The 22329-nt window shown below is 35.9% G+C and overlaps 2 protein-coding genes across 4 annotated transcripts in view; both read left to right on the top strand.

Moving 5' to 3' along the window:
- Positions 1-22329, top strand: part of LOC113515469 (tachykinin-like peptides receptor 99D) — a 195770-nt gene that overhangs the window by 6968 nt on the left and 166473 nt on the right. The gene's annotated exons all lie outside the window — the stretch shown is intronic.
- LOC128200302 (uncharacterized) lies at positions 4436-10271 on the top strand. Its single transcript, XM_052893364.1, has 2 exons — positions 4436-5671; positions 6357-10271. Exons 1-2 carry the CDS (start codon positions 4436-4438, stop codon positions 10269-10271), a joined length of 5151 nt encoding a protein of 1716 aa, XP_052749324.1.

Here is a 22329-nt window from a genome sequence, read left to right as displayed (position 1 = left end):
GCCTAACCCGCCTGCCAAGCATGGCAACTATTGACAAAATTCCTCTTATGAGGAAGGCTTCTGCTCAGTAACCTAAGTAAATACCTATGTACTTCTAAAGCCCATATGTATAAAGTTACGAGCAAATGCTGTTAGTATAGAACTGCAGATAATATAGTACGTAATATTATAAATAGGAAAAACTTGTTTGTTTGTTTAAAATGGAAAAACTCCAAAATTACTTAACCGATTTTAAAAATTCTTTCACCTATAGAAAGCTACATTGTTAGTGAGTAACATACTATCGAAAATGCTATCTACTCGTGCAAAGCCGGATCAGTATGCTAGTAAAATATTAAAGTGATATGTAGCCATTTATTTATGTGAATACCTACCAGTTTTTTTTTTCCAATTACCACGTAAATAAATAAAGAAAAAGAACAAAGAAATGTATTTTTGTATGTATATTAATTAGTATTCTGTCAAGATAAAACTTTACAATTTCAATATGAATGGTTGTTAATTTTGTAAAGCGTCATTGTAACCGGCCAAATGCTATTGTATTTTTACAATTCTAAGCTGAAATGGAATTCTGAATCATATTTAATGGTTTTGTTATAGTTATAAATGGAAATATATACATATGTTATTAGAAAATCATCATCATCATTGGTCATGGCTGGAAAAAAGCCATATAGTATATTTAAAAAAAGAATAAGAATGATTTGAATTTTTGCATACCATTCTTGTATCTCTGTGTGTAATGTCTTATAACTATAATTTTGTTATGTAAATAAATATAAAAAAAACACTAGTGGAACTATTAAAGTGGTATCATTTTGGAGTAAATCGTCTATTTTTTGGTCCATCGAGTCGGAGTATCGAGGATTAACGACAAATTTAAAATCGCATTTTTGCACGAAGTCGGCGAGCGTCAATTGTTGTTGCTGAACATTGTATCGTCGTATTGCAGCCGTAAGGACATCGAAGAAGAACTAAACATAGTGTTGTAAGTGATAAGTGCTGGTGAACTGTGAGTACATTTTATTTATCTAATTACAGAAGACTAAGGAATTTACTCTAAATATTTCATATAAATATTTACTTGTAAAAACTTCGGATATTATTGAAACTTTATTATTAAATTTATACAATGGATTCATACATAAAAGTACAGCTTGATTTAAATGAAAGAATTAGTAGAGCAAAGTCCAACTTCAAAAAGGCACCCAAGGAGCGACTTCGTTCCATAGATTATATTGGTACTAGATTAGAAGCTTTAGAAGAATTATGGCGTCAGTTTAGTTCGACACATACACAACTCATTCAAAATACAGATTACAAAGATTTGAATGCTAGTTCCTACGTATGTAATAACGTCTATGATTCTACTGAAGAGTTATATATAGAATACAAATTTCAACTGAAGGAAACATTGACTAGTTTAAGGCATTCTAGTACTGAAAGTGCGAGTTGTTCCGAACAAAACAATAGTAATAATAATCTTAATTGCAATTTAAAGCTGCCCAAGATATCTATATCCCCGTTCTCAGGCAAATATTCAGAATGGATTAGTTTTAGAGATCTGTTCGTATCATTGGTACATAATAATAAACATTTAGATGACGTACAAAAACTGCATTACTTGAAAGGATTATTAGTTGGGAAAGCGGAGCAATTACTACGTCATGTACCGATTACACATGATAATTATACTATTTGTTGGGAACAGTTGGAGAGAAGATATAATAATAAAAAATATCTTTCAAAGTGTATTCTGAAAAGGTTTATGAATCAAAAAAGCATCAGTACTGAATCAGCTAGTACACTAAAGGAGTTGCTAGATACTACTAATGAATGTCTTCATGGGCTTAACAATTTAGGAATAGACATCAGTACTTGGGATGTGCTTGTTATCTATATTATAAGTAAAAAATTAGATGTGGAGTCTCGCAAGCAATGGGAACTTAAAATCAGCGAGTTCTCAGATGAGTTGCCTACCTTGAAGCAGTTCCAAGACTTTCTAGAAACTAGATTTAGAGCGTTAGAATGTATTGATACAAAATTGTATAAGTCTAATGTAGTGCATAAAAGTAATGTTATTAATAATAGTTCTAAAGTATATCACACAGCCAATTTTATATGTCCTTACTGTTCTGAAAGTCATCGTTTAGCAAATTGTAAAAAGTTTTCTAAAACTGAAACTAACACTAGACGCGAATTCGTCCAATCCAGGGGTTTGTGCTTTAACTGTTTATGTCCAGGGCACTCTGTATTTGCTTGTCGTCAAATCTCTCGTTGCCGTTTATGCAGACGGAAGCATCATTCTCTACTCCATTTAAAAAATGTTACCAATATCAATTCAACCGACACTACAGGTATCGCAAATCAATCGGTTGAACAAGATGTCGTTGCACATGCAACAGCATCATCGTCTGTAGATCAATCCACTAGTGTCACAGCCTGTGTTTCGACCTCAAACTGTCAAGTCTTACTTGCAACAGCATTAGTTAGCGCACAATCGAAATCAGGTAATGGTATCACACTGAGATGTTTAATAGATCCAGGTTCTCAAGCTAGTTTTATTACTGAATCTGCTGTGCAATTGCTGACCTTAAAGAAGATTCCACACAAAAGCGTCATTACAGGATTAGGAAGTGATCAGGGTCATTCATTGACCTCTAAGTCTATGGTATCGGTTTCATTACAATCACTTCATGATCCCAATTTTACGTTTAAGGTTCAAGCTTTTGTCTTGAGTAAACTTACTTCAATCCTCCCTGAGAGGCAAATTATTGTAGAACTGTGGTCGGAGTTTTCAAATATCAAACTGGCAGATCCATCATTTCATACACCAAACAAAATCGATATTCTTCTCGGAGCTAATGTTTACAGTCAGATCTTGTTAGATGGTGTAATCAAAGGTCCACCAGGTGTACCTATAGCTCAGCGAACAACGCTTGGTTGGATTATTTCTGGCCCTGTTAATTTAGATGAAACAAATAATATACAAAGGCCACTGATTAGTATGCATATTTCTCATGTAAGTGAAGATGACTTATTAAGGAAATTTTGGGAATTGGAAGCTGAAAACAGTGTAGATATTAAAAAACATTTATCTGAAGAAGAAAATAAATGTGAAGAAATATTTACAAATACTACGAAGCGGGACAGTTCAGGGAGATATATAGTTAATCTTCCATTCCGTAGTGATGATCCCAGTTGTAAATATGGCAATTCTAAAACTATTGCAACTAAAAGATTTCTGCAACTAGAAAAAAGATTATCAATGGATCCTAATTTAAAAATTAAATACGCTGAAGTCATTTCAGAATATCTAGAATTAGGACACATGGAGAAAGTACCAATAACTGAACAAGTTGATCCTGAAGCAGTCTATTTACCACACCATGCAGTGGTGCGGGAGGATAGAACCACTACAAAAGTAAGAGTTGTTTTCGATGCAAGTTGTCCTGGTACAAATGGCGTATTTTTAAATCAAGATTTATTAGTAGGACCCACTCTTCAAGCTGACTTGCGTCATCTCTTAATACATTGGCGTCGTTATCCTATATGTATTGTGTCTGATATAATTAAAATGTATAGACAGATAAAGGTTGAAGAAAGACATACTAACTTTCAACGTCTGGTATGGCGTGATCATCCGGAAAGTGAACTGCAACATATGAGACTATTACGAGTAACATTTGGAACGGCATCAGCACCTTACCTTGCTGTTCGGTGTTTACATCAAATTGTTTATGATGAAGGCGAAAATTATCCTCTTGCTGCTGAAAGAGTTTTAAATTATTTTTATATGGACGATTTACTAATAGGTTGTCAGTCAGTTAAAAAAGGTATTCAAATCTATAAGGAGATTAATGAGTTATTGAAAAGAGAAGAATTTGAGCTTCAGAAATGGAGTAGTAATAGTGAAGAATTAATTAAAGTAAATAATGAGGAAGATGTAGCTTCACAAGGAAGCATGCAATTAAAAATATATTGTGTTATGAAAATTCTAGGACTTACATGGAATCGAAGTAGTGATCATTTTGAATATGTTGTACAACTACCTGAACTGAAGGCACCTGTAACTAAAAGAAAAGTTATTTCCGAAATTTCTCGGATTTTTGATCCAGTTGGATGGTTAGCACCTGTTGTTATTCGAGCAAAAATATTCATTCAAAAGTTATGGCTCTCTGAAATAGGTTTACAGGAAGAATTACTAATACAACTTTTGAATAAATGGTTACTGTGCAGAACGCACCTTTTTAGAGAATATTTTTAAATTTTATATTTTTATTTTGTTTTTTGATATCTGACAATGTCACGATTTGATTATTATATTTTTCTCTACCACTAGCAGCGACCGTCTTATTATTTCATAAAATATACAGTCCTTTCTCAAGAGCATATCTCTCGTTAAAATATTGGTCCTCTCGCTAATAATAAAACCATGGTGGTAGAGACGCGATCAGTTAAAAAAGCGAACGCAGCAAGTATGGAGCAAGGCCAATTTTCTACCGTTCAACACGGAAGACCTACCAGCTCCACACCAACTGCTGGCGCTCAGCAGTCCGTTGGAATTCCCAGCGGCGCCGCTAGTTCTGTTTCAGGGTCTTCAACTACTGTAAGGAGTCGTACCTTACAAATAGAAGCGGATTATGCTAAAAAAATTGCGATGCTGGAGCGCGCTGCATTGGAGCGTGCCAAAGAGCGCGAGCGTGTGGTATTGGAACAAGAGCGCGCCGCTTTAGAACTACAAAAACAAGCACGTATCGCCGCCTTGGAGGAGAGAGGTAGTATACGTACTCGTAGTAGTCGTTCAAGTCACATCTCTAACAGAGAGGTACGAAAATGGTTAGACACATGTCTAGAGGCTATACCCTCAGTGGAAGTAAATGAGCAACCGCAGAACATTAAAATTAATACGTCCTGTAGTAAACCCACTACTAATAGCAATTGTTCTGCGGCATTAGCGGCACATTTACAAATACCGAACAATAGCTTTAACCCTGTGACTACCACAGATACTCAATATCTTCGGCCTATCCTAACAGAATCTAATGTGGCTAATAATTTCGATGTTTGCACAAGCCCGGCGAGGGCCAGTTCTAGTGCGACTAAAATCAAACCGGTTTCCTCCACTATTAATAAAACTCCAAGTGATATAGCTTTGTTAGCAGAAGCAATTACATCACTTTCAAAAGAAAGTCAACACAACGTAAAATTTGGAGATGGTCGTCTACCTTTTTTTGATGGCAAGCCTTTAGATTGGTTAACCTTCAAACGTGTATATGACAACACGAAATCAAGATATTCTGACTCGGACAACCTAACACGTATCAATATGGCGCTGCGGGGAGAGGCACATGATGCTGTAGCAGTACTGTTAGTCTCCGCTCAAGACCCTACTCAGGTAATACAAGCATTAGCAACAAGGTTTGGTAGGCCTGAACTAATTGTTTTACAAGAAGTGGCAATGATGCGTTCCCTGCCAAAGGTCAACATCGATTGTAGTGACCTTCATAAATTCGCTTGTCGAGTTCGTAATTCAGTAGAAGTAATGAAACTTTTAGAACAAAGATGTTATTTAGAATCGCCAGAACTTTTTCAATCTATTCTTAGTAAACTCACACCTCTATTACGGACACGTTGGACTGACTATGCAGCATCTCATTTCCATCAAGAGGTAACTAAACTCGAGCTCTTAGCCTCTTTCCTCACTCAAGAGGTGGATCTACAGCTCAAGTTTGGTCTCCTCGATGAACCTATTTATTATAATCGAAGCAACAAAATTCGTTCGGTTGCAATTAACAAACCATCCACGTCCATTGTTCCATACATTTTTCAATCTGAAACTCATGAACAATCATCTAGTGTAACATCTCACAATAAAAAGATATGCTATTTTTGTAATGACGATCATAGCTTATCTCATTGTAATAATTTTAAGACATTGTCAGTTGATGACAGATGGAAATTTGTTAATGAGAAAAAACTTTGTCATAAGTGTCTTAGAAAAGGTTCACATAATTATAAAAGTTGTAATATTTCTAAGGAAATCTGCAACAATAAAAAATGCAATTCTAGACACCATAAACTATTACATATTGCTCATGTGGTTGAAAGTGAGGTTGAACATGGTGAATCATCTTCCACTCCTCAATCTGGAGAACTTGAAGGTTCTGATGAATCATCATGCAAACAAACGACTGATTTTATAGCTCATGCTAGTAACTCACTTCCATTATGCAATGTTCAACATCCATGTTATCGACCTTTCTTAAAAATTATAGCTGTTGAAATCTCTGGCCCACGTGGTAGTGTGAATACTTACGCTTTGTTAGATGATGGGTCAACCGCTACTTTTATAGACTCGGAGCTCGCTGCAAAAATTGGAGCCCGAGGACCTACTGTCAAAACTCTTAAAATGTGTCGGCGGGTTATCAAAACATACAGAAATAGAGTATGTAGATTTTAATATTAGAGGTTGTCATGTTGATAAGACGTATCAAGTCAAGCAGGCTCGTTCTATAAAAGATTTACAATTAGCTAAACAGTCTGTCTGTCCCCAAGATATTAGTAAATTTTCTTACCTTTCCGATTTGGCTTCCTATTTATGTTATGAGAATGCACAACCAAAAATTGTGATCGGTATCGATAACTGGCATCTTACCATACCGCAATCCGTACGGAAAGGTACGAGAACGCAACCAGCTGCAATTAACACTGCTCTTGGTTGGGTTTTATTCGGTTTTAGTAGTAGTAAAACTAGTCCAGTTGATTTAGTGAATCATGTTCAGTGTAATGAAACAGTTTTTAACAAGACAGATTTATTGGAAAATCTTATAAAAAATTATTACAAGTTGGATTCGATAGGAATTACTAAGAAAGAACCGCGTAGTGCAGATGATGAACGCGCTATTGAAATTTTAGAACGTACAGCTAATCGTCTTCCGTGCGGTAGATTCGAAGTCGGTTTATTATGGAAATCTAATAATCCTGTCATTCCTAACAGCTATCCTCTTGCTTTATCGCGTTTTTTAAGTCTTGAAAAGAAAATGATCAGTGATCCTACTTATGCTGAGCGTTATAAACAAAATATTCGCGATCTCGTTACTAAAGATTATGCCGAGAAATGTCAAAATGAACTTTCTTCTAATTCTGTATGTTGGTTTTTACCTCATTTTGGCATAATAAACCCCAATAAACCGGCAAAACTACGAGTAGTACACGATGCTGCCGCAAAAATCAAAGGTGTTAGCTTAAATTCACTTCTACTTACGGGTCCAGATTTATTGCAATCTCTAATCGACATTTTACTTCGTTTTAGAGAGGGTAAAGTAGCTATGACTGCAGACATTAAGGAAATGTTCCCTAGGTTCAAAATTATCGAACAGGATAGAGATGCTCAAAGATTTCTCTGGCGCGACAGCCCTACTGATCCTATAGAAACCTATAGAATGTCATCAATGATCTTCGGAGCAGTTTCTAGCCCCTTTACAGCTATGTATATGAAAAATAAAAATGCTCTAGAGTTTAAAGATCAATATCCCGACGCGGTTCATGGTATTATATACGATACTTACATGGATGATTATATCGGTTCAGTAGATTCTAGTGATGAAGCAGCTCAGTTGGCGGCAGATATTGTCAACATTCATGCGCGCGCAGGCTTAGAGATGCGTGGATGGGTATCCAATGACCCTAAAGCGCTCCGTCTGTTGCCAAATCATCTTTTATCAGAATCGGTATCTAATATTAACCTAAACTTAGCGAATTTTCCGTCGTCTACACCATGCATCCGCGCTCTAGGATTATACTGGCACCCATCTAGCGACCTTATAGGCTTTAACACTTCTATTAAAAGTAATCAAGAAACTTTGCCTAGTTCGCTTACTAAACGTATTATATTGTCTTTAATTATGCGAGTCTTCGATCCATTAGGAATCCTCGCTCCAGTTGTTATTCGCGGTCGTATTTTATTTCAAAACGTTTGGCGTATGAATTTGGATTGGGACACGGAGCTCCCTCCTTCTGAAGCCATAGCCTGGAAGGAATGGTTTCAAGATTTAATTATTACCGCCGAGATAAAAATACCGCGCTGTTATAACTTTCATAGGTTGAAACCAAATCAAATAGAGTTGCACGTCTTTGCCGATGCCAGCGCTCAGGCTTACGCAGCGGTGGCATATTGGCGCTTCGTTTATCCTAATGGAGACGTACAACTTGCATTGATCTGTAGCAAGTCACGTGTAGCGCCTTTAAAACCATCTAGTATTCCTAGATTAGAGTTGCAAGCTGCATTAATAGCCGCACGTCTAGCTACAACCATCGTAGAAGCAGTCAAATTTAAACCACTTAAGCGCACATTTTGGTGCGATTCGATGAACGTTTTGGGTTGGCTTCGTAATGATGCACGATCATACAAGACATTTGTAGCTCATAGAGTAGGTGAGATAATAGAACTTTCAGATGTTAGTGAGTGGCACTGGGTTCCAACCGCTTATAATGTTGCCGATGATTCAACACGTTTAAGCCGAGGCCCTTTAACTTCAGACTCACGCTGGATAAAAGGACCTGAATTTCTTCTAACTTCTGATTGGCCTAAGGAACCTGCTGTTTCCCATAATCAAACCATCCATACTAATACACCCGAGACTCACATACATCTCATTAACGAAATTGAGTCGAATAAGCCAATTTCAGCAGACGCACAACGTTTTAGTTCGTGGAATCGTTTAATTCGTGCCACAGCATATGCTCATCGTTACTTATCATTGTTACGTCTTACTTCATTAAGAAAAAAAGGCCTGAATATAGAACTCATTCATAAAGTAGAAGGCCGCATTTTTTCTTTTCGTCCGCCATCCAACTCAAACGTTGATCGACAACGCAATACAATACGTAGCACACTTACCGCGGAAGACTTACATTTGGCAGAAATTCATGTGCTACGTAAAAGTCAATTAGATTCTTTCTCACAAGAGATCAAATGTATTCAAAACGGTTTACCCGTGTCACACCGTAGTAGGTTATCGAAACTGCCAGCTATTATTGATAAAAATTCCGTTTTACGTCTATCAACACGCATTGTAGCTGTCTCTGGAATACAAGAAGATATGAAGCATCCAATGTTACTCGATGGAAAGAATCCTGCTGTTCGGTTACTTGTATTACACTACCATCGCAAGGCGGCTCATGCTAACACAGAAATGGTCGTGAACGAATTGCGGCAAATATATTGGATAATAAACCTTAGGAGCACCGTGAGGTCAGTCGCATATAACTGTCAGTTTTGTAAGATTCGTAGATCTACTACTTTCCAACCACCTATGGGCAACCTTCCAAAGGCCAGACTTGCCCACCATTGTAGACCTTTTTCGTTTGTGGGACTAGATTATTTCGGTCCTGTAACAGTAGCAGTTGGTCGAAGGAGAGAGAAACGTTATGTGGCCTTATTTACGTGCTTGACCATTCGCGCAATCCATCTTGAGATCGTCCACTCGCTTTCATCAGATGCAGCAATAATGGCTTTAAGACGATTTATAGCTCGCCGTGGCACACCTTCAGAAATCCATTCTGATAATGGAACCAGTTTTGTGGGCGCGAATAGAGAGCTTCGAGCCTTGTATTCAGAAGCGATGTCCGAGTTTGCTGCGGGTGAAATGATCAAATGGAAATTCATCCCTCCATCAGCTCCTTTCATGGGAGGATCATGGGAAAGGCTTGTGAAGTCTGTAAAGACAGCATTAAAAGTAACTTTAGGCAACAATACAAGATCGCCCACCGATGAAGTATTCACCACCCTACTTTGCGAGGCAGAAGCATTGGTAAACTCACGGCCCCTAACGCACGTCGCATGTGATCCACAATATCCTGAAGCCCTGACACCATCTCATTTTATATTAGGCTACTCCTCAGGTCGTCCTATTCCAGCCAACTTAACCGACAGTGACATGTGCAGTAGATCTGGTTGGAGAAGAGCACTGCGAATGGCTGATCACTTTTGGAAGCGTTGGGTTACAGAGTATTTGCCCACACTATCACCACGAAGATTTGTAGGACAAGTGCCGCAAATTTCAGTTGGAGACGTCGTCGTAGTCGTGGACGGAACGTTACCAAGAGGTACTTGGCCTAAAGGCCTAGTTACGACTTTGTACCCAGGTAGGGACGGCGTGACACGGGTAGTAGACATCGATACCCAGGCAGGCGTAATTCGTAGACCTGTTAAAAGGGTTGTTCCCATCTGTTTAAGAGGGGAGCATGTGCAGAACGCACCTTTTTAGAGAATATTTTTAAATTTTATATTTTTATTTTGTTTTTTGATATCTGACAATGTCACGATTTGATTATTATATTTTTCTCTACCACTAGCAGCGACCGTCTTATTATTTCATAAAATATACAGTCCTTTCTCAAGAGCATATCTCTCGTTAAAAGTTACAGTATCTAAAGAATCTTCAAGAAACTTACCTGGTTGATGAATTAAAGAACCTGAAAGAAAAAAGAAAGATTAGTAATAAGAAAAGTGTACTTACCTTCTCGAATCCGTGGAATGATGAAGATGAAACTCTAAGAGATGATGGACAGTCGCAATGTACTAATATTAATGGTACATATCATCAGTACATTATTTTACGCAGTTTTTACATTATACTCTCATTAATATATAGAAGTTTACTTAAGTATCTCCTTCGGTTTCATCATAGATATAAATGTAATCATAAGGTTCCACAACTACAAATAGGTGACATAGTGTTGGTGATGGAGAATGATCTTCCGCCAGCATATGATGGCTTTATGGTTTTATAGTTGAAAAGCACCCGGGAATAGACGGTGTTACACGTGTTGTTAGTTTACGCTGCAAAAACAGCATTATAAAAAGGGCTGCATCAAAACTTTGTTTTCTACCATAGTTATTTTGTTTATTTTAAGAGTGAGCGTCTAACATTAATTGATAACTATAATTTAGATCTAAAGCAGTTCAAAGTATTATGTTATGTTTGTTCATTATTATATGTAGTGTAATATTGTTAAATTTCTACCAAGGACATTGTTTATTCTTTAGTTATCTTAATTTTGTGAAGTATTTATTCATGGTGGGCGGATTAAGGACAATATTGTCATATAGTCCTTGGTGGGCGGTATGGTCATGGCTGGAAAGAAGCCATATAGTATATTTAAAAAAAGAATAAGAATGATTTGAATTTTTGCATACCATTCTTGTATCTCTGTGTGTAATGTCTTATAACTATAATTTTGTTATGTAAATAAATATAAAAAAAACACTAGTGGAACTATAAAAGTGGTATCATTTTGGAGTAAATCGTCTAATCATAACAGCCTTCAATTGTTCACTACTGAACATAAGCCTCCCTCTAGGTAAGCCTAGGTTTTGCCAGTAGTTGTCATACTTGGCAGGCAGATTGGAAACAGCAGTTAGGCTAAAGCCTAACTGCTGTTTCCAAAATCTCTAAAGAAAGGTTTTAAAAGGGACGCTGCTGATCACTCCTAGCCTTCCCTTAGTCATGTCATTTGACACTCACGGGAAAGGAAAGGAAAGAAGGAAAAGAAAGGAAAGTGGCTTATTCTATACCGGAACCATACGGTCAATAGGACCGTATTATTTCATTAAAAGAAAACTAACGAAACTAGTTATTAAAAATGTAACGAAATTTCTCTAATAAATAACTTAATACTAATAATAGAATAGTTAGAAGCATGGTATTTGCCGTGTGGTCCCGGCATAGAATGGGCCACTCCTTCTTTTCCCGTGGGGGTCGTACGAGTATAAGGCGACTAAGGGAACTTAGGTAATAAACAAGCGATGGACAGTAGCGTCCATCTTAAAACATCACCAAAAGTCTAACTGCTGTCGCCAACCCATCTGCCAAGCGTGACAGTTACTGCCAAAACTCCCTTTATGGGGAAGGCCTATATTCAACAGTGGACGTCTAACGGCTGATATAATAATTGTTCTTCTTCCTACCCTTATCCTAATTTATTTGGGGTCGGTGTAATATGTTTTTATCCATATTACAAGAAGATTTGGCTTATAGTTTTACGATCGGTCGCCTGCCTAACGTCAACCCTCTTTGGGAATGCATTTGTTGGTGGTTTCCGCCACCTACGGTAGGGAGAAAAGGATTGAGGAAAAAGGAGGGAACCGATGGAAATGCGTAAAGTAAATTGGCAAATAAGAGGAATAAGGGATTAATGGGGAAAGGAAAGGGGGGAACACTGCAGCGGCTCGGGAGGCCGGGGTCGCATACTCGTATGCCCTTATTCTAGAATCGGACAGATTCGTAGAGAAGAATACCCATGACGCGGGCCGATACGAACCGTAAAATTAATGATAAACGAATAAATAATATACTCAGTATTATTTGTAAAGAGTTCCATTTTCAAAATTTGAACAATTTTTTTTATTATATTGCTCTCAAGTAGCCAGTTCTAAAAATTTTCAGTGTAGCCCTCATATAATAATTATAATTATATAATGGTGAAAGTAACACTCGCTCTGTTCACATTTCGCCGAGCATGTCAGAATCCGAGACAAAGGACTATTTATATTTTACTTGAAAATTTTCCATTTTATAATCCGTTTAAAATTGCAAAAACTTGCGTTCGTTTTACAAACGTTAACCTGACACAATCTACGTTAAAACGGAAGTTAAATCCTAAAATTTTAATTAAACCGCACAGCGCGTTTAAACCGTTAACACAGTGACTAAGTTAGTTTGTATTTATCCACACATATCAAGGATGATTTATACCTTACATTCGCATTTGTTATATATCTTCAGCATCATTATTAATAAGGGGACTAGTAGCCCCATTGCAGCGATATACTCTATCAGGTCGACCTCCACGCAGTTCCCCCTGAAAACCATAGTGGTTAATTCTAGTGGAACTCGTTACAATGGGCTAACGGACTCGCTTTCATCTTCACTATTATACCTCACTGGTGCCTCGCTAGCGTATACCGATAGCGCAGGCAGGGTTACCATTTCATTGTCACCTATTAAATGTCAGCTTGACCTCCACACGGTTCCTTCTTAAAACCATCGCGATTAATTTTTGATTAATTTGTCACTGGTGCTTTTTTTTATACAACTTAGAATGGCAAATAAGCTGACGGCCCACCTAATGAAAAGTGGTAACCGTCGCTTATAGACATGAGCAGTACCATGGACTTAACAGAGTATACTGTTACGCCCATGATAACCCCCATGCGTTACCATTCGGACTCAGGTGTTATTCCTCTGTACCCAGTAAATTCACGCTATATCTCACCCTTCAAACCGAAACACAAATGTGAATATACACATACACATACACACACACGCACACACACACACACACATGCGTGCGTGCGCGCGAGCATGCGTGCGTGCGTGCGTGCGTGCGCGCGTGCGTGCGCGCATGCTTACGTGCGTGTGCGATTGTGCGAGAATCGAACCCACACTAACTGTGAAACTATTAAACGACTTCGTTGCTAGCACCGAACTTTGTAAGACTAGTAGCCCTCTATTTTGCCATATAAAAACTTGCGTGCGGGTCTGCTATATAATCAAACTGGTACCTAATTGATTTCTCTATAACTGAATTAGGCTCACACGAAATTGAGATAGAAAAATTCTATGTGTTTATCTAGTTTATGGCCTATTTAGCTTCCAAATTGCATTCAAATACAATTGTAATCAAGTTGTGTAGTTGTAATCGAATAGTAAATGTTTTAATTTTCATATTAATGCACACATTAGTTTTCACCTACGACTTGATCCGCATGAGCGGAATCATCATCATATCAGCCAACTGTCCACTGTTGAACATAAGCCTCCCCCTCGGGGGTATTTTGCCAGTAGTTGCAACTTTTTGTGAATTAGTTAAGTCGTTAGAGGCCCAAAAGGTGTTAAACAAACTCACTTTAACATTTATAATATTAGACGAAAATACTCAAAAATAAATATTTTTAGATATATTTTACAAATTCGCATAGAATAGTAGCGAAATCGCTTCAACTTCGCATATATATATATATATATATATATATATATATATATATATATATATATATATATATATATATATATATATATATATATATATATATATACTTGTCCAACAACGATTCTGTTAAATATCTGGGGGCCTACCATAAAATGAAATTCCGAAGTTTCGGACTCAATTTCGTGTTTTTGTTCATACCTAAATCGGGCCAGTAAATGGAGCTTCACATTTCGTTCGTCATAAATCCTACCATAAAAGTCCCAAGGAATAATATTTACATATTTTTAATGTTTTTTAAACGGTAAGTATTATGTAATTTTAATATTAAATTTGTGTTTTGTTCGGCTCCGAAATTTCGGAAAACATTTCATGGTATGCTCTCTGTTTTCCAATATTAAATGTCGAAATGAAAAAGCCATTAAAAATTAATATAGATATCTGACCTGTACGGGCGATATCGCAATGAGTAATGACCTTTTTTCCGCCAAGAATATTTAACAAAACCCAATATATAAATATTGGATCAGTACCAATATTATTTATGTCTAGTAGATAGAAAATAATACATAACCTACTAACTATGCCTCGCGGCTTCGTCTACATCAATCAGTACATATATGAACTATTATGTATGCTAAGTGTAAAAAATAACCAACCATGTACCAAATTTCTTTTAAATCCGTTCAGTAGTTTTTGCGTGAAAGACTAATAAACATCCATCCGTCGTTACAAACTATCGCAATTGCAAAAAATCGCACAATATTATAATATTAATTGGATATCACAATATATATAAAAACAAGTACGTAGCCATTCCCTTATCAGTGCCACTATATTGCATTAATTAATTAAAAATACTTGGATAAGAACTGGTACAAAACAAACTGGTTATTTAATAGTGTTGATATTTGATGAAACCACGCTCTCCCACGGGATCAAAATAGATAGGCACCTAATTTTAATTAACTTTGTAACGTACACGATACGATCTGCGTCATCCTCGATGTTTTCATATTTGATAATTTATTTAATTGTTATTTCCAAACTAAACTAATTAAAATAAATTAAACGGACATAGACGGGCTTCATTATTACTTTATTATGGTATCCAGTTTATGATCAAGAAATCGCATTGTCTTTTAAATTGGCAATTTTATACCACAGCTGTTCGGAAAGTGGCCACTTAGTTCCCCCAAAACGGAGGAGAAAGTGCGTCTTTCCTTAAGTAAGAATAAAGCGGGAGGAATTTTTTGAATAAAATTCAACTTTTTTTTAAATTTTGAATTCCTGTTTAAATAACGCAGCATATTTTGACTTGGCAAATTAGTTTCAATTGCGTGCCAAAACGTTAATATGGAATTAACGTATAGAAATAAAAATAAAATTTCTCTTAATATTTATAGAAAAGATAAATATAATAAATACAGTCTACACGTGATCCTGGAAAATATCTTGATTAATTCGTTGTGAATTTGTTACAGTGTTTAACCAATTGACTTAATTTCGTCTTCACATGTCATCTTTGTTAGATAAAGAAGTATTGCTACTTTATCTAACAAACATGATATGTACCGTATCAAGTACTGCCACCTTTCTATTACGATATACTAAACAGATTGTATAAATAGATAGTATATCTCTATATCTTAATATCAATTGCTGGGAGACAAAAATAAAGATAAAATAAAAAAAATAACAGAACATCACTATTGTCGATGGCTCCGATCTTCCGTTATTACATTTTTATTATTATTATTATTTCAGTCATTAACTAATCACTCGAGGACATAAGCCTTCTCCATAATTTTGCCAGTAGTTGCTACGCTTGGCATGCGGGTTGGGAACCGCAGCTAGGCTTTTACAGATGTTTTAAGAGGGACGCTGCTGTCCATCCCTTCACCATAAGCTCCCGCAGACGCCTCTTACGACACCCACGGGAAAGGAAGGTGCGGTTCACTCTATGCCGGGACCTACACGGCGAATTATTACATGTCGTATTCAAAAAGAGTTGTATTATAAAGTGTCCATAATAAACGTTTATTTCAATGAATCCACAACAGGTTTGTGTATAATAATAAATATAATCTCTTGTAAGTATCCCGTCAGCGCAAACCAATAGAGCAGAGGGGGTTTTTTTGATAGGTGAAAATGGAATGGTAACAACGCCTGCGCTAACGGTAAACGCTGGCGGGGCACCAGTGAAGGGTGATTGATAAGAATGAAAACAGGTCAGTTAGCTCATCATAATGAATTCATCAAGAATTACCATGATAATTTCCAGAGGGAGCCGCGTGGAGGACAACCTGGTTAGGTATATTGCTAGCAATGGGATTCTTAGTCTCCATTACTAACAATCCCTTTCCCACCGAGCAGAGGGGTTATCACCATGCATTAAAAAAAAAAACGTAAAATCCGTGCAAACACGAACAAAACGTGCTCATTCATAATTTTAATTAGTTCGTGTACTCTTATGGATTCATGGAAATTTTGGTTGTAAAACATGAAACTGCGAATAAATATTATGGTCTTTAAATTGAAGATTATGAGAAATCAATACATATAATAAAATTGTTAGTGGTCGCTTTCTGTACATAAAAGTTACATTCGTGTTTCAACCGTGAAGCAGTTGCGTTGCATGTCTGTGTTTCGGTTTGAAGGGTGTCTGTGTTGCGTGAATTTATTGGGTACAGAGGAATAACACCTGAGTCCTCAGGAATGGCAACGCATAGGGAGTATCATGGGCGAAACAGTATACTCTGTTATGTCCATGGTACTGCTCATGTCTATAGGCGACGGTTACCACTTTCCATCAGGTGGACTGTCAGCTTGTTTACCATTATAAGTTGTTTTATACAAAAAGATATATAAGAAAAACTATATATAAAAAATAATTTTTATGTTCGAAATTTTACTTACACCATATATTTGATGCTTTACTATAACTACGTAGTTTAATAGCATTTAGTGGTTTACATTTAACTATATGGCATATTACACCGTGTGATCCTGGTATAAACTGGGCCACCACTTCCTTTCCCGTGAGTGTTATAAGAGGCTACTGGAGAATCTAATAGTCGAGGGTTGAGCAGCAACGCCCGTTTTAAAATATTACTAAGCTTAAATACAGTTGCCAACCCGCCCGCCAAGCGTGGCAACAACTGGCAAAACTGCTTTTGTGGGGGAGGCTTATGTTTAACAGTGGATAGTTAACGACTGGTATAATAATAATATAGCATACTATTTCAGAAAATAAGAATAGTTATAATGTGGAGCTGTTCATTTGGCAACAGTATACTCTGTTATGTCCATGGTACTGCTCATGTGTATAGGCGACGGTTACCACTTTCCATCAGGTGGGTCGTCAGCTTGTTTGCCATTCTAAGTTGTTTAAAAAAAAAACTAAAAAAAGAAACAATGTACCTAAATTTTAATATATTTTTTTTAAACAACCAGATGGCATAAAAGTTTACGACTCGTCTAATAGTTATTGTATAGCGGTTATTGTAGCCTACGAACGCCAGCAATACCAGGGACTTAAGCGTGCGTTGCCGACTCTGAAGAAACTTCTACTCGTTTTTTGAAGGACTCCATGCTGAAATATCTATTATATGTATTATTTTTTAAGTAATCAAGATTTTTTTTTATCATTTTAAGCATTTTTGTATAATCATAGTTATATTTTAACCAAATGATCTCGTCAATTCTCGTTTCTTATAAACAATAAACTAATTTGGACTGACGATACTACACTATTCATTTTCAACCGACATTAATAAAGGAGGCTTCAATCCCATATACTAATATCTATACTAAATTTCATTGCGATTAGTCTAGCCTTTAAGCCACTAATAGGTAACAAATAGATTCACTTTCACATATATATAATGTGTACATAATTATTAAAAAAAAATTTTGTCAATTGATCTTATTAGATTTACTGGCGTCGAATTAATTTTCTATTAAATAATTCCATGGAATGTTCTATGATTAAAAAGGAAAGTTAAGGCTTTAATTATTCGGAAAGTAAGTAATTACAGATTAAAAACAACATTAACTTGAAATACTTCGATTTCCCTGAAACGATATCTGTCTAATTAAATGTTAAAACAGCACAAAAATAATTATCATCATTGGTAATAATTTATAAATTATTAGAATACATTAACTGTATATTTGTTTATGTATTAATAATTGTAGCACTTCAGCTGCCCGCTAACGAAATGCTTTCTTACTGTACTGGGTTGACTGGAAGAGATCTCTGTCAGAGATAAGTCCACCCTTGCTCACAACATTTATAAATAGATTATTTTATATGTAACTTACAAGTGCAATAAAGAATATATGCAAAGGTAGGTTGCCGTCTGATCCCGGCATAGAATGGACCATCCCTTCCTTTCCCGTGGGTGTCCCGTGGGCGACTAAGGGAACCGAATGGTTTAAAGATAGACAGTAGTGTCCCTCTTAAAACATCACCAACTGTGGTTGCGAACCTGCCTGCTAAGTTTGGCAACAGCTGGTAAAGCCCCCCATAGGAGGAGGCTCATGTTCAACAGAGGGCAGTTAACAACTGATATATTAATTTAATGTAACAACAAATGGTTTAACTTACGTGTAATTAGATCGGAAAAGCTCAACTAGTTTCGGGACCAATTCGTGATACTTAATAAAGAGCGGCTGTAACGCTGTGTAATTTTACTTTACTAAGATCACTTTTGTAAGATTAATATTTTTTAGTAAAATTACATCAAAATAATAAATAATATTTTTTTTGGCGGCCATATCTTAGTTCTATATTTAGTTCAAAAAATTTATCTAATCGGTATTAATGACAGAAGTTAAGAAGGGTTTTTTGAAATTCACCAGGAAACGCGTGACATAACGCGTTGGCACGTTCGAATAAGCATAGTAGGACGACTAAATCAATATTAAAAGAGAAGGGAAAAAGTGTTGTTTTCATTTTTTTATGCAATTTGATGTAGCAAACAAGCTTATGGCTCGCCTGATGGAAAATGGTAATCGTTGCCTATAGACTACAATAAAATCGTGGGCTACACAGAATTTAGAATTATTACAATTTACAATTACACCTCTCGTACGTTGCTATTCTTGTAACTTGAAGTATTTTGCCTTCATACTTATTAATATTATAAATATAAAAATGAGTTTCTTTGTTCGTTGCATCTTAGTTAATGACTTTACCAGACATTAAGAAATTTGATATGTACATAGTACAAGCATATAGGATGGAAAAGAGCATAAGCTATTTTTATCCCGGTCAATTAAAATATCCCTGCCACGCGGACTAAATCACGGGTAATGTTATAGCCCATACTTCAAAACATAAAGTAATCATGCTAAGTAAGTTCGTATAATGAAGTATTAAATTTGTTTGTATACATATTGTTAATCTTTATAATCTGTACCATTCCTTGAAGGGAACAATAAAGTACTAAGTAATAATACAGGGAAGTTAATTATATATATATTTTATACAACTTAGAATGGCAAACAAGCTGACGGCCCACCTGATGGAAAGTGGTAACCGCCGCCTTTAGACATGAGCAGTACCATGGACATAACAGAGTATACTGTTTCGCCCATGATATCCCCCATGCGTTGCAATTCCTAAGGACTCAGGTGTTATTCCTCTGTACCCAGTAAATTATATCTATTCGAATTAAAAAAGGGTAACTCAAAATCGTCATTTTTAGTAAAAATAATTTTTAAAAACGCATTAATGTATTCAACATCCAACATAATTTGATAAATAGAATGTTTCATAAAATTATGGTATTTAGAGATATTATTTTAGAGTTATACTTAATATGGTAAAGGACTAAATAGGATTTCTATCAGTGTGCCTGAGAAATAAATAAATTAAAATACATAAATCTATTTGTGAAAACGTTACAGCGCTAATGTTTTTTAGAATACATTTTAGTAAAGCACTCTCCATTGAAAACTAACCTTTTATGTATTTTTATTTTTTATATAATGTATTTATTGTTTTGTGTATTTCAATTGGAATATTTTTCAGTAATACTTTTAAAGCTTTAGGATTGCAAGTACCCTTATTTATTTATTAATTTATTCATTACTACAAATATGTGTACATGGCGGACTTAATGCTAAAAGCATTCTCTCCCAGTCAACCATAGGGAAGTGTCAGAATACTCGAATGCGGTACTACTAATTATTGATATACATACATACTAAAATTACATATATAAACGAGTAAATATATATGAATAACAAATATACTTACACATATATGATATATACTATATTATACACGAATTTGGGAATAATATAAAGTACTTTAATGTATGGTTTAGAAAAAGTACTTATTTTTTGGTATCTTAATATATTTTACTCGTAGTCACAAATATTATATCATCTGTGCCCATACATGCAGTATTTACGAACCGATATGTCATCGTAACTTTCAAGAAAAGAGCATATTCCTTTTTAAAATGCCGCCAGCACACCTACAATGCACCTGGTGTTGTGCGTGCTCATGGGAGGCGGTAGTCACTTACCATTAAGTGAGTCGCATGCTCGTTTGTCCTCTGTATTATAAAAAAAACCCTCTCTTATATATCCAATACTACTGATTTGGCCCGGCTTTGCACGGGTAGATAGAATTTTCGAAAAAAATATAAAGCATATATTACTCGCTGATAATGTAGCTTTCTATAGATGAAAGAGTTTTTAAAATCGGTGATGTAGTTTTTGAGTTTATCAATTACAACCAAATAAACAATCAAATCCTTCCTTTTTATAATATTAATATATATGCGTACCAGCAAAATCGTACGGTTCTTTTTAAAAATTATAGCTTATGTTACTCGTTGATAATTTATATTTATATATATATATATATATATATATATATATATATATATATATATATATATATATATATATATATATATATATATATATATATAGGAGGAAACCGCGTAGAGGTCGACCTGACAGAGTGTATTGCTAGCAATGAGGCTACTTTTTCCATTATTAACAATCCATTCTCCCACTCTTTATAAAAAGACGCTGGCGAGGCGAGGCGCTTTGCATCACAGCGTTTCGCCTCGCCAGCGCCTAACGTCCCTTGAAGACTTCTGGGTGAAGTCAAAACAATTGTCGGAAACGACAAACACATAGTGAGTTTAATTTATTTATTCATTGGAATATGGTACAATAAAATGGTTTAATTTGAATTCAGATTTAAAATTTCTACCTAGTCAAGCCTTTCATATTCATAAATCCACGACATATATTTCTCACGTAATAATCTCGCGTATTGAAGGTTAATCTTGTATAAGATTGCTTGTTTGATTTTATTTTAAAATCAAGAGCTACACGCGGGATAATGTAAACATAGTTATATGTAAAAATAACAATGTTGCTGAATACGGAACAGACGGCGAGTCAAATAATATTATTAGTGAAATAAAATCGATGTTTGAAAAAGAAATATTATTTATTCCGTTAGTTTAAATAATTTTATAAGTATTTTTTTACAGAAAAGACATGGATGCATGTTGAAAAAGTCTCGTTTACTACAGTTTAAGTATTTAATCTATATTGGTCTAGTTTTTTTTACGAAACATAGAATGGAAAACAATATTTGCAATGGGATCACGCGGCCTCATCACTAACAATATTCCATTTGTTTTTATGCATGACAATGAAATGGTAATCCCGCTTAAGCTAACGGTTAACGCTGATGGAGTACCAGTGAAGGATGATACGTAAGAATGAGAAGGCAGGTCAGTTAGCCCATCGTGACGAACACACCTGGAATTGAGCATGATGGTATCCAGGGGGAACCACGTGGAGGTCGATCTGACAGGGTATATTACTAACAATGAGTCTGGTAGTCTGCATACAAACAATCCCTTCCCCAACAATGTTCTATTAGGTCGACCTCCACGCGATCTCCTTGGTACTGGTCCCATACTAGTGCCACGCCAGTGTAAACCGAAAGTGCAGGGTGACCATTATATTTTTTAAAAATTAAAAGATTTTTTATGCAATTTAGAAAGGCAAGCAATCTGAGGCCCACCTGATGGAAAGTGGTAACCGTCGGCTATAAACATGAGCAGTATCATGGACATAACAGAGTATACTGTTTTGCCCAAGATACCCTCCATGCGATGCCATTCCTAAGGACTTCCTCTGTACCCTGTAAATTCACTGCCATGTCCCACCCTTCAAACCGAAACACAGCCATGCAAACACAACTGATTCACGGTAGAAACACGAATGGGATAGAGGTGCCCAAGCAAACGACTTTTGTACAAATCCTCTTTGTACTAAATCAAATCC

This window comes from Galleria mellonella, unplaced genomic scaffold, assembly GCF_026898425.1.
Source record: "Galleria mellonella isolate WM207_F2 unplaced genomic scaffold, CSIRO_AGI_GalMel_v1 utg173, whole genome shotgun sequence".
Lineage (NCBI taxonomy): Eukaryota > Metazoa > Arthropoda > Insecta > Lepidoptera > Pyralidae > Galleria > Galleria mellonella.
Note: the sequence above shows the minus strand (reverse complement) of the source record. Positions and strands in the feature narration are given on the sequence as shown.